We start from the raw sequence: 12,307 nt of genomic DNA on the forward strand, positions 1-12,307 counted from the left end.
TTTCTGAGTTATGTAATGAAACTGACCAATGGCGAAGTTTCTTTAAGAGACTGTTCTCCAGTTTCACTCCTGATGTTATAAGCAATACTAACATGTTCTCACTAAGTCACTGACAACTTCTGCGCATACGGAACATGTGCAGAGGTGATGCCTTGTTTGTCACAAAGACCATCTGTCAAATGCAAACACTGAACCTGCCACCTCTCAATTGTCTGCTGTACTCCCTAACAAGTAAGATTTATTTCACTAAGACTATACTAAAGCAAGGACAACAGATTTATATTACTGTAACATTAATTTATATAGTGTACACTTACAGGAGTAAATTCTGCAGTCACCTGCTTCTTCTCATCACATTTCAATGTCTGAAATAATAATAATATCAAAGTAAGGATTTTTATAATATCCTGCCTTGAATTCATTTTTACAGTGACAAAGTTTCCCTATAAAGCTTTGTTTACAATGCTTCCCTATACAGAGTTTTCTTACAATGTTCCTAATATATCTAATTTTTTTGACACTGCTCCCCATACTGTGCCTTTTGACACTGTTCCTCATACTGAGCTTTTCTGTATTGAACTTTTTTCACACTGTTCTCCACATTGAGCCTTTTTGACACCACTTGCATACTGGTATACTCAGTTATTTTGACACTGTTTTCCCCATACTGAGCTCCCTAAAGTTGTTTTCCTAGATTGAGTTTTTCCGTGGTGTTTGAGCTTTCTGACATTTCCCTCTATATTCAGCCTAATAAATTAAAATTTATGAACTTTTAAATAAAAAGAAAAACAAGACAAGCCACAGACTTCTCAACATAAGCAGTACCTTTCAAATGGAAATGTAATGGTCTTTTTCATCCATTAAAGTATGGCCTTTCTGACAACAAAACTTTAATGCCATATCCAATGACTTTCATGAATCAGAGGACCTAAACCTTTGCCTCAAAACACATTTTTATGTGACAAAAACTTTCCTTACCTCAAAAAGTCGGACAAGAAAAAGCACATGTTGAAAACTAAGTTTCCAGTTTACCCCCTAAGAAAATGTTGGTCAAATTGTTAAATCACAATATAAAGACATTGATAGATGAATAGTGCTTCTGTGCTACTGTTAACATACCCACAGAGACCTTCAAAATGCCTATAATGAATAATTTTGCCAAAATTATGATTATTCTTTGTCCTTCCATTATTGTACCCCAGACTTGGCCTCAAAAAAACCTTGCAACCTTCAGTAAACTTACCTCTAACAGGGCCTCAAGAAACAGTGCCCTAACATCATCTTCTATCATACTGTTCACTTGCCCAAACAGCCAGTTGAAATATCTATGTTGAAAAACAACCCAAATAATGTATATGGGTATCAGTATGTCAAACATTTAAAGTCTGTGTTGTTACAGAGTTAGAACTAAAGCCCATCTGACAACTTTTCTTCATCAAATTACCCAAATAGTATTTCATTCTTAGTTTTGCATAAAAAAGTAGGGATGGGAAGGAATACTAGAATCAATATTCGAATATTTGGTTTGCCATATTCGAATATATTCGAATATTCGGCATGTTTAATGGAATTTTTCAAACTCTTATTAAATGATTGGCATATAAACAATATATTTCGCTGTTTTAAAAACGTGAATCGTCGTACATAATATGCCAAAAAAGGTTTGTTTTTCGGGTAATCCAACCTACCTAATTAGACCTGCCGCCGACCCTAGTGTTTTTATTCACGATTCTGGTCAGTGTAATTAGAACATACTTAACTATTCAGATTTTGTAGAAAAACACCAAACAATTTTAATAGACCGTTCGTCAATTTTATCTAAAAATAGCCGGCCGTATCATTTAAGCATGTGTCGCGCTCTTGTATTACGGCCGCCATTTGAAAATTTTCAATTGGGCGTTTAAAAAGCCGACAACCTACAAAGCAACTTAAACCCCTTCAACATTATCGTATATTATTTCTTGATTTTATTATAAACTACTTCAAAATTTATTTCAAATATGGCTGATTGCCCGGGCGCTGTCGATGAAAACCGATTCTGCGGATGGTATAGAATGTCATACAAAATTTTGCAAAAAGAGATCGCCAATATCTACAAGTTTGGTATTGTTTTCGAAAAAAAAACAATATTTCTAAAATTTGTTACATAATACAGGTGCCAATAAAAATGAACAAAGGTCAAAAGAATAACACATTTACCCGCTGTGCCAAACTGTTAAATCCGTAACGATGACCGCTGTCAATTATGCATAGCAATTTTCTTGTTAATTGGACAATTTTTGACATGCATCACACTAACACCTGTTGCAAACTGTTAAACCGCAACGGTAACCCCTGCCAATGCATTGCATTTTTGTTGTTAATTTGACATCTTTGGATCAAGTTGATATACGATAAACAAACACGAAAGAACAAACGGTTTTATTCTGAAAAATTAGCATTGCCCCAAATAAACTATACTTAATATACACTAATTTACGGATATTCGAATTTGATTTTCGTTCCCATCCCTAATAAAAAGTAATAAGAAATACATTTTTTATGAAACTCGACTAGGAGTTACTATTTGCGTTTTTGTTTGATGGTGGCTGTATGATGGTGGTATTTGAGGGAGGAGGGAACAGGTCATTTACAAGAGGAAAATTGTGTAGTAACAACTGAAATATTTCAAGGTAAAAATCATACCAAAATAAGTTGTTTTATATTTATGTTACATACTTTAAGAAACGGAAACAAATAATCAACACTGGATGGTTAAAGAAAAAAACATTTCCTTATGAAACTAGAGCTATCACTAAAGGTGATGAATGTATCCCCTGCATGCACTGACATCAGTCATTGCAATTTGAACGCACACAAGATTGCATAATTATGTGGACTGTATGTATATAGACTGTATGTATACAGTATAGTAAACAAAAACAAAGTCCCATAACTATGCAGAATATTTATCTAAAAAAATGTAACATGCACACATGCACAACAGGTTGGTAACTGATCACCTTGTGTGAAGTTTTCAATTAAATTGTGTGCAAGGGTTGGTTAGATTAGGCATGCACAAGATTGTATGTAGACTGTATGTACATAGTATGTTAACAAGAAACAAAGCCCCATAACTGTGCAATTTTTGACAACTACTGTTGTTACTGATCATTTGTGTGAAGTTTCATTAAATTGTGTCAAGGGGATGAGGAGAGAATGGTGCGCACAAAACTGTGTCTATGTATAGTAGTCAATAGTAACAAAAAAAAACAAATCCCATAACTCTGCAAATTTTTTTTTTCTAAAAGACCTAACATGCCCCATGCACACTACTGTTGGTACTGATCACATTGTATGAAGTTTTTCATTAATTGTGTCAAGGGATAAAGAGAGATGGGAGCCGTACAAGATTGCGTCTACGGACAGACAGACAACCTGAAACCAGTATACCCCCCCCCCCCCCCTTTGTTGTCTGGGGGTACAATGATATGAAACATTTACAGTTAAAAAATTGTGTTTTACTGTACATTAAGTAAATTTCTATGATTTTTTCCCGAAGAAAGTGACGTAAAAAACACTTTCTAGTGTTGTAAATGTACGAAGTGTTAATGTTTACCTGTGTGAATCTTGTCCCATAAGACTTCCAATCAAGCCTATACTGTAGACCACTTCACTTTTCACATCTTTATATCCCCTGAATTACAGAATAACACACCCATCCAGCAAACATCATAACAATATAATCTTTTAGTAAGCTTTAACAAATGAACGCAACTCCTCTCATTTACAGTCCCTGTGACCCTTTTAGTTTCTGGTAGCATAAAACACGAGGGCCATGATGGTGCCCTATATCGCGTCCACGCTGTTTATCACTGCACTTAAGGACAATCTTCAAGGTCAAAAGATCTATAACAGATATCAATCAAAAGAATTATGAGAAAATATAGTTGAAATTTCTTTATGTACTTAAAAAAAAAGATTTGAAAACTTTTGTTAGAGGTCCACTAGGCCAATTGTACATGTCAAATATTGTCCGAGAGCTCACGACTTTTATTGGCAACAATTGAGGCCAAAAGAATTTTATACAATTTTGAAAACAATATTCATAACCTGACATGAAAACCAATTTTCCTTTTCTTATAGTGTCAAAGCCGTTGCCTATCTATATTTGGTTCCTTATGTTTGTGATAGGGGAGTAAAACTCTCACTTGTAAAAATATTAGGGTGTAGGGAAAGTTTATGTCACCCATTTTTTTCACTGATTAATTCAGTAACTCTTTGATTGTCAGTAAATGTATAATGTCCACTAACAATGACAGCAATAGAAATTCTCAAAAAGGACTGAAGGGCAAACTGATATCAAGTCAAAGGTCAGATTTATGTAAAAATCACAAAAATTGGCATATTTGAATTCATTTTTTATTCTTGAAAAACATTTTGTTATCATAAGTCACTCATCTTTATTTATGTAATTTGTGTATAACAGCCAAAATTAAATGCAAATTTATTGCAAAAAGTCAAGGTCCACCCAGATAATTGAAGTCAAAGTTCTTTAATGCAAAAAATGTGAAATTATTACCTTAACTTTTGCTATTGTGTTTAGTATGTTTTTCACATTATTTAGTCACTGAAAGTTAAAGTCGTGGTGGGGGGATGGGGTTGTATGTCAGGCAAAAGACAGCAGCGCAATGTAACCCTAAAAATGCCAAGAGTAAAGCTAATATCAGGGTCAAAAGGACAAATTTGTGTGAAAAATCGCATGAATAGCTTCCTGTTTGAAAAATAACAGATATGTATAATCATTATAAGTAATATGCTCGTGATATATTTAAATGTATATAGTCTCACAATGTCAGTAATAAAGATATCGTCTAAAAAGCAGACAAGTTCAAATGTATATTAAGGGTCAAAGGTCATTTTCAATAAAGAATAAAAAAAAATAGCTTCTTTAACTTTTTCTCTTTGTTAACAATATCTTTCGATATTAGTCAATGGTATCATTTATTTTTAATGTATGAATTTAGGCCATGGTCTGGTTTGCACATATAATTTCAAAACATTCAAGTTCAATCATAATATGAAAGGTCATAGGTCAAAAATGAGTAAAATGTTGCCAAATAATATCACCTATTTGTAAATATTTTTTATTGTTAAAAGTATTTATTTTGTCATTTCAGTAACTGATCGTTGTTCATTTTACTGGGTATATATGTCAGACAATGTCATGGAAGAGAAAATATGTCAAGTCAAACTCTGGTATAAAAGATCAGATGGGTCATTTTTGTGTAAAAGATCAAAATTTAGCATACTATACTCATTACTTTGTTAAAAAATAAGCTTGTTGTTATTATTCACTTAACAATTTGTTTTATATGATAAACATGTCAAACCAAGGTCCAGCAATGTATATTTTACCTAATAAGTCAAAGCCAGCCCTTTTATCCAAGGTCAAAGGTCAAATTTGTGTGAAATTTCGCAAAAAAAAACAGCATTTTTGCAATATTTTTCTTATCGTTTTAGGTATTTTTTGTCAACACTAGTAACTGATCACTATTTCATTTTCAAGTAATATAACAGATGATATCATTCTTCCTTGATATGAAAACAATAGTCAAGGTCCAAACCTGACACTAAAGGTCAAAGGGAAAAGAGGTGGACTCAAGAAACTCGCCATTATTAAAAAAAAAGGTTTTAACAAGTTGGGGAGCAAAATGAATAGATCCACTTAAGTCTAACTCAGGCACACGCACGGCCCATAGCATAGTACGAATCCACCACATGAGTCACTTCTTCCAAAACCAGTACGATAAACTGGACCAAGTTCAAAATTCAGGTCTGAGGATAATTCTAAAAGCAATGGAAACAACTCAATAGAAAAAATGGAAAAGTCAAGCCAACCTTGAGCCATTAGAGAAAAACGAGAGTAACAAAAGCCCTTGTGGCAGGAAAAGAAAGCAAAGAGACTACCATTCATGCCCACTCCACTCAAAACTCCAGATCAGAACAAGAACATACTGAACGACAGAGTCTCAATCGATATCGTCAAAAAACTGCAGAAAGGAAAGCAGCAGCACTAACACAGAGGCTTGTACCCGATGAATGGATCCTAGACAATGCGCTCAAAAGATCAGACTGTAGGTACCAGGAGTAGAAGAAAGGGAAAACAACAACAGGCCCACCAACAATCTTTTTACGCTAGAAATATCGATGACCGATATCCACACACTCTTGGATCCAAGCATATACCAATGGAACAGTGATAAAGCAGTTCATAATTGCTGCAAGTGGGCCCTACATCAAATTATCCAGAACAAATATGGAATATGGCATTGCTTTGGCCACTTAGATGCGGCAGTGTATTTCACCGCTTCTGCATTCGCTGGCATCTCCCACAGCTGTGGCCTCATTTTGGATGTCTATGGCTAAACAGCCTGGCGTACATCACCAGATAGAAATCCGCTCTGCAGGATGTGGAATGGTATTTGTTCCTTTGATTCGCACTGTGCAGGTTGGGGTATCGTGGGGGCATCACCCCCCCGCTTCTTCATATGTTTTCTACAGGCCCACAGTGTCAAGTGCGCTGACGGAGGAAAGTTGTTGGGGCCGGGGGGGGCCGGATAAGCTTGGCAGGTAGCCTCCATCATTATGTTCTTTCCATTCTTTAACGAAAATCTTTTTTTCTCTGCAAATCTGAAGATTTCTCTGTATTGAAGTGGGAGGTTTGGAAACTGTATTTCCTTGGTTGCTTCCTTTGCAAGTTTGTCCGCAGCTTCATCTCCGGGCTATGCCTACATTTCCAGCAGCTGTCTCGTTAAGATGTCTGATGGACCTCTGAGAGTCTGAAGATCACACTTGGAGTCTGTCAGAAAACAATATTTTGTCCATCTTCTCCTCGCTCATACGTTGGGGTGTGGCCGAAGTGGGGGCTTGCGTCCTCGGCTCTAAAGTCGAGAATCTTTTGCCGACTGGAGAGAGAGTGAGGAGAAATTTGATGTATGCACCACTTCCACCTTCTGACTCTGCTTTTTTTTCCGCTGATCAATCGGTATAAATGCCTTGGATCCAAATGGGGGCCTGAATAGCGGTCATCGATCATTTCTCTAGCGTAAAAGATTGTTTGTGGGCCTGATGTTTGTTTTTCCTCTTTTCTTCATACTCCAGGTACCTCCAAACTGATCTTTGGAGCACATTGCTAGGAACGCCATCATTCGGCACAAGAGCGGCTCAGCCTCTGTTCCATGCTTCTGTTTTCATTTCTGCAGTTCTTTGACGATACGTTGGGATCTGTCGTTTCAGTATGTTTTTTCAGTTCTGCTCTCGAGCTTTGAAAGGAGTGGGTGTGAAGGAAGTCGCCTTTGCCTCTTGCCTGCAAAGAGCTTGTACTCTCGTCTAGTCTCTAATGGCTCAAAGTGGATTTTTACATTTACAATTCTTTATTGGAGTTGTTTTCATTTCTCGCGAATTACTTCAGGCCTGAATTTTTGAACCTCGTACCATTTATCTGTACTGGTTTTGGAAGCAAGTTACCCATGAGGTGTATGCGTACTCTGCTATGGGGCCGAACGGTGCCTTGGTAGACTTGCCGTAGGAATTTTTTCATTTGCTCTCCATCTTGTTACTAGCCATTTTTTTTCATAATGGCAAGTTTCTTGAAGACCCTCTCCTTTGACCTTTAATGTCAGGTTTTGACAATGACTGATTTTCATATTAAGGAAGAATGATATCACCTGTTTTATATATACTTGAAAATGATAATGATCAGTTACTAGTGTTTGACGAAAACAATAAAGAAAATCCTTGCAAAAATGCTACTTTTTTGCGAATTTTCACACACAAATTTGAAACTTTGACCATGGATAAAAAGGCTGGCTTGACTTATTAGGATAAAACCTACATTGCTGCCCTGCTTGGCATGTATGACATTAAAATAAATTTCTAACAGTGAAATAATAAAAACAAGGCTAATTTTTTTAACAAAGTAATGAGTAAGTATGCTAAATTTTGATCTTTTACACAAAAAATGACCCCTGCCCTTAATACCAAGTTGACGCTTGACTTATTGTCTCCTCTATGACATCGTCTGATACATATATACTGTAAAATGAACAACGATCAGTTTACTGAAATGGACAAAACAAATACTTTAGGCGGGGGTAAGGGGGGGGGGGGGGGGGGGGGGGAGTGAAGGGGGGGGGGAAGGATAATATACAAATAGGCGATATTATTGCCAACATTTTACTCACTTTTTTGACCTTTGAACCTTTTAATTATTATGATTGAACTTGAATGTTTTGAATTATAAGATGTTCATACGCAGACATGGCCTAGACATTTATAGTGACATTAAAAAGAAACTGATATCATTGACTTGAATCAGACCAAGATATAGTTTAAAAAAGAGAAAAGTTAAAGAGCTATTTATTTTCATTCTTTTACTTAAAAATGACCTTTGACCCTTAATATTACGTTGAACTTGTCTGATTTTAGACGATATCTGTATACTGATATTGTGAGACATATATCCATTTAAAATAAATCACGAGCAATTACTTATAATGATTAATACATATCGGTGTTTATGTTCAAACAGTAAAGCTATTCAATGCGATTTTTCCACACAAATTTTGACCCTTTGGACCCTTGATGATTAGCTTACTCTTGGCATTTTTAGGGTTACATTTGCACTGCTGCGACTTTGCCTGACTAACAGACATTAAAGACGAATTAACTTCACTGACTCCCAAAAGTGAAAAACATATTAAACAGATTAGAAAAATTTAAGTAAATAAGTTTTCACATTTTTGCATTAAAATGAACTTTGAAAAACCTTCAATTATCAGGGTTGACCTTGAATTCTTGCAATAAAATTTGCATTCTAATTTTGGCTGATATACTCAATTACATAAATAAAGATGAGTGACTTATGATTACAAACTATTTAATAAGAATAAAAATGTAACTTTCAAAATATGCCAATTTTTGTGATTTTTTACCATAAATCTGACTTTGACCCTGAATATCCAGTTTGCCCTTCAGTCCTTTTTTGATGAATTTCTTATTGCTGTCATGTTGGACATATATACATTTACTGAACAATCAAATAGTTTACTGTAATAAAAGAAACAGTGAAAAAACTATTATGCGAAAACTTTAAACCCTACCCACCTAATATTATTACAAGTGAGTTTATAACCTCCCCTATCACAACATAATGATACAAACTCAAATAAGGCACGGCTCTGACACATAAGAAAATGGTTTTCCTGCAGGACAAGAATATTGTTATCAAAAAAGTATAAACTTCTTTTGGGCCTCAATTGTTGCAATAAAAGTTCCGTGAGCTCTCGTACCATATTAACTCTTCTGTTTATTTTTAGAAAATTTTGAAGATTTTTCTATGTACATTCAAGCTAAACCCATGGGGCAGTGTCAATTTGACCCCAGGGGTCATGATTTGAGATAAAATTTTGTAAAAGTCTAATAGGCAATGCTACATGTCAAATATCTAAGATTCTAGGCCTTCTGGTTTATTTTTAGAATTTTTTTTTAAGATTTTCCTATAAAATCAAGTGACCCCTAGGGGGAGCAATTTTGACCCTGGGGGACAAGGTTTAAAACAAATTTTGTAGAGGTCCCTGGGCCCAAGCCACATGTCAAATATTTTTCTCTGGGCCTTCTATTTATTTTAAAAAAAAATTTAAGATTTCCTATTTGAAACAAGTGACCCCGGGGCGGGGCCAAATTTTTTGACCCAGGGGGTCATATAGAAAAAATTTTTGTGAGGCCCACTAGGAAATGCTACAGTGAAATCTAACTCTACCTTCGGGTTTATTTTAGAAAATTTTGAAGTTTTTCCCTATGTAAAGTAAAGTACCCCTACGGCGGGTCAATTTTGATCCTCGGTCAAATTTTGAACAACTTTAGTAAGGGTCCACTAGGCAAGCACATGTAAATTCTAAGCTCTAGGGCTTCTGGTTTTTGAGAAAAGTATTCTAAATATTTCCTAGTAAAATCAAGTGCCCCCCGGGCCGGGGTTTTTTTGACCCCGGGGGCCATGATTTAAAAATTTTTGAAGGTCCATTTTAAAAATGCTACAGGGGAAATATCAAAAGCTCTGGGCCTTCTGGTTTTTATTTTTAGAAATTTTTTAAAGATTTTCCTATGTAAAATCAAGGACCCCTTTTGGGCGGGGTCAATTTTGCCCCCGGGGTCATGTTTTGAAAAATTTTTAGTAGAGGCCCACCAGGGCAATGCTACATGCAAATATCAAAGCTCTAAGGCTCTGGTTTTTGAGAAAAAGATTTTTTAAGATTTTCTTTTTTAAAAATCAAGTGACCCCTGGGGGGGGGTCAATTTGACCCCGGGGGTTATGATTTGAAAAAAATTGGTAGGGGTTCACTAGGCAATGCTTCACACCAAATATCAATCAGGGCTTTTTGTTTTTGGAAAAAGATTTTTAAAGTTTTTCCCTTTTCGTTGCCATGGCAAAGTGTTCGCAGGGAATTCAATTTTTTAAAAAATTTTTTAAAGGGGGGCCATCCAAGGAACATCCCGGGAAATTTTCATAAAAATTGGCCTGTTGGTTTTTAGGGGAGATTTTGTTTAAAAAAAGTGTGGAGGACGACGGACAGACGGGGGAGCACACAATACCCCCCCCCCCTGACCCTTTTAATGCCAGGTGAGCAAAAAATGTACAAATAAAAAATTTACCTCATTTTAACAAGTTTCTCACCATTTCTACAACAACAAAGCTGTCCAAAGACAGCCCAAGCCGACTATCAAAAATACGTCCCGAAGCAGAAAAAAATTATCAAAAAGGTTAAATCAAAAGATTTTTTAAGTTCAAAAGGGAGAATAATTTACCAAAATCCAATCATTTGGGAGGGACTTGCTGCTCTTAACTAGTTTTATAACTTCGAAGAAACATGTGAAGTTTCAATTCAATATCTGCATTAGTTTTGGTGATAGAAACTTGCATGTAAAACTTTAACCAGAATTTTCAAAGTCCAAAAGGGGGCATAATCTGCCCAAAGTACATGCCAGAGTTATGGGACTTGATCCAGTGAGGTAAGTAATTGATCTAGAAAAAGAAAAAATAAGTTTCAAATCTATATGCCTTTTAGAAATAGCTGTATGTACTTGCACGCAAAACTTTAACCAGAATTTGCTAAGTACAAAAGGGGGCATAATTTGGCCAAAATGAAGGTCAGAGTTATGGTACTTGCTGCTATCAACTAGTTTTATAACCCCGTAGACACATGTGAAGTTTCAAATCAATATCTGCATTAGTTTTGGAGATAATAACTTGCATGTAAAACTTTAACCAAAATTTTCTAAGTCTAAAAGGGGGCATAATTTCCTCAAAATACATGTCAGAGTTATGGGTCTTGACCCAGTGAGGTTGGTAATTGATCTAGAAAAAGAAAAAGTAAGTTTCAAATCTATATGCCTTTTAGAAATAGCTGTATGTACTTGCACGCAAAACTTTAACCAGAATTTTCTAAGTCCAAAAGGGGGCATAATTTGCTCAAAATACATGTCAGAGTTATGGGACATGACCCAGAGAGGTTGGTAATTGACCTAGAAAAAGAAAAAATAAGTTTCAAAGCTATATGCCTTTAATTGATGGCTGTATGTACTTGCATGCAAAAACTTAACCAAGGTGTGACGCCGACGCCAGGGTGAGTAGAATAGCTAGAGTATTCTTCGAATAGTCGAGCTAAAAACTAAAACCTACTTACATACATTACAGTATAACAATGATCCCTGGAGGTCACAAGGTATGAGCACGAGTAATCCAGGGGCTCAAGTGATATAAACAAAGAAAACTGCCGAGGACATAATGAATTCATAGAGTGTACCTAGATTCTTGAGTTGATGCTCCAGCAAGCATCGTTTCACTGTACTAATATAAAACTTACAATTTTAAAAACAATGGCAATATATGTAATCAGATACCTACCTTTCAAAGAAAACATCTTTCAATGGAGACAAGACTTCTTCACCATTTCTCGAAGCATACTTAAAAGAAAGAATTTTGAAACTATTCAATGCTAGTGCTAAGTATTGATAATTGTTGTTTGACATGTCTTCTGTTGTACTCAGGTTCTTTCCCATATTTGGCATTTGAATAACTCCCTTACATTTTGTGCAGCATTATTTAAACAAAGGCCGATGGGCCGAATTTCCCCAACCCCTTTCCCCCATGACCCGTTTTGAGTATGACTTCGTTTTTTTTTATTATTTGCATAGTGCCCCATTTTTAGCTCATGGACCCAGTTTTAAAAATTGTTTAATATTATAAGATAAAATCTGACCCAAATTT

At 35.6% G+C, this 12,307-nt stretch overlaps 1 protein-coding gene across 1 annotated transcript in view; it reads right to left on the bottom strand.

The window, feature by feature from the left end:
- The window catches only part of LOC123562366 (serine/threonine-protein kinase SMG1-like), a 91,862-nt gene extending 79,862 nt beyond the window's left edge, over positions 1-12,000 (bottom strand). Inside the window, exons 1-4 of the mRNA XM_053537206.1 lie at positions 11,945-12,000; positions 3,599-3,676; positions 1,244-1,325; positions 318-365 (exon numbers count right to left, since the gene is read on the bottom strand). Of these exons, the coding sequence (XP_053393181.1) occupies positions 318-365; positions 1,244-1,325; positions 3,599-3,618 (150 nt within the window). The 5' untranslated portion in view covers positions 3,619-3,676; positions 11,945-12,000. The remainder of the gene's footprint in view (positions 1-317; positions 366-1,243; positions 1,326-3,598; positions 3,677-11,944) is intronic.
- Positions 12,001-12,307: the final 307 nt, after the last annotated feature.

This window comes from Mercenaria mercenaria, chromosome 2 (assembly GCF_021730395.1).
Source record: "Mercenaria mercenaria strain notata chromosome 2, MADL_Memer_1, whole genome shotgun sequence".
Lineage (NCBI taxonomy): Eukaryota > Metazoa > Mollusca > Bivalvia > Venerida > Veneridae > Mercenaria > Mercenaria mercenaria.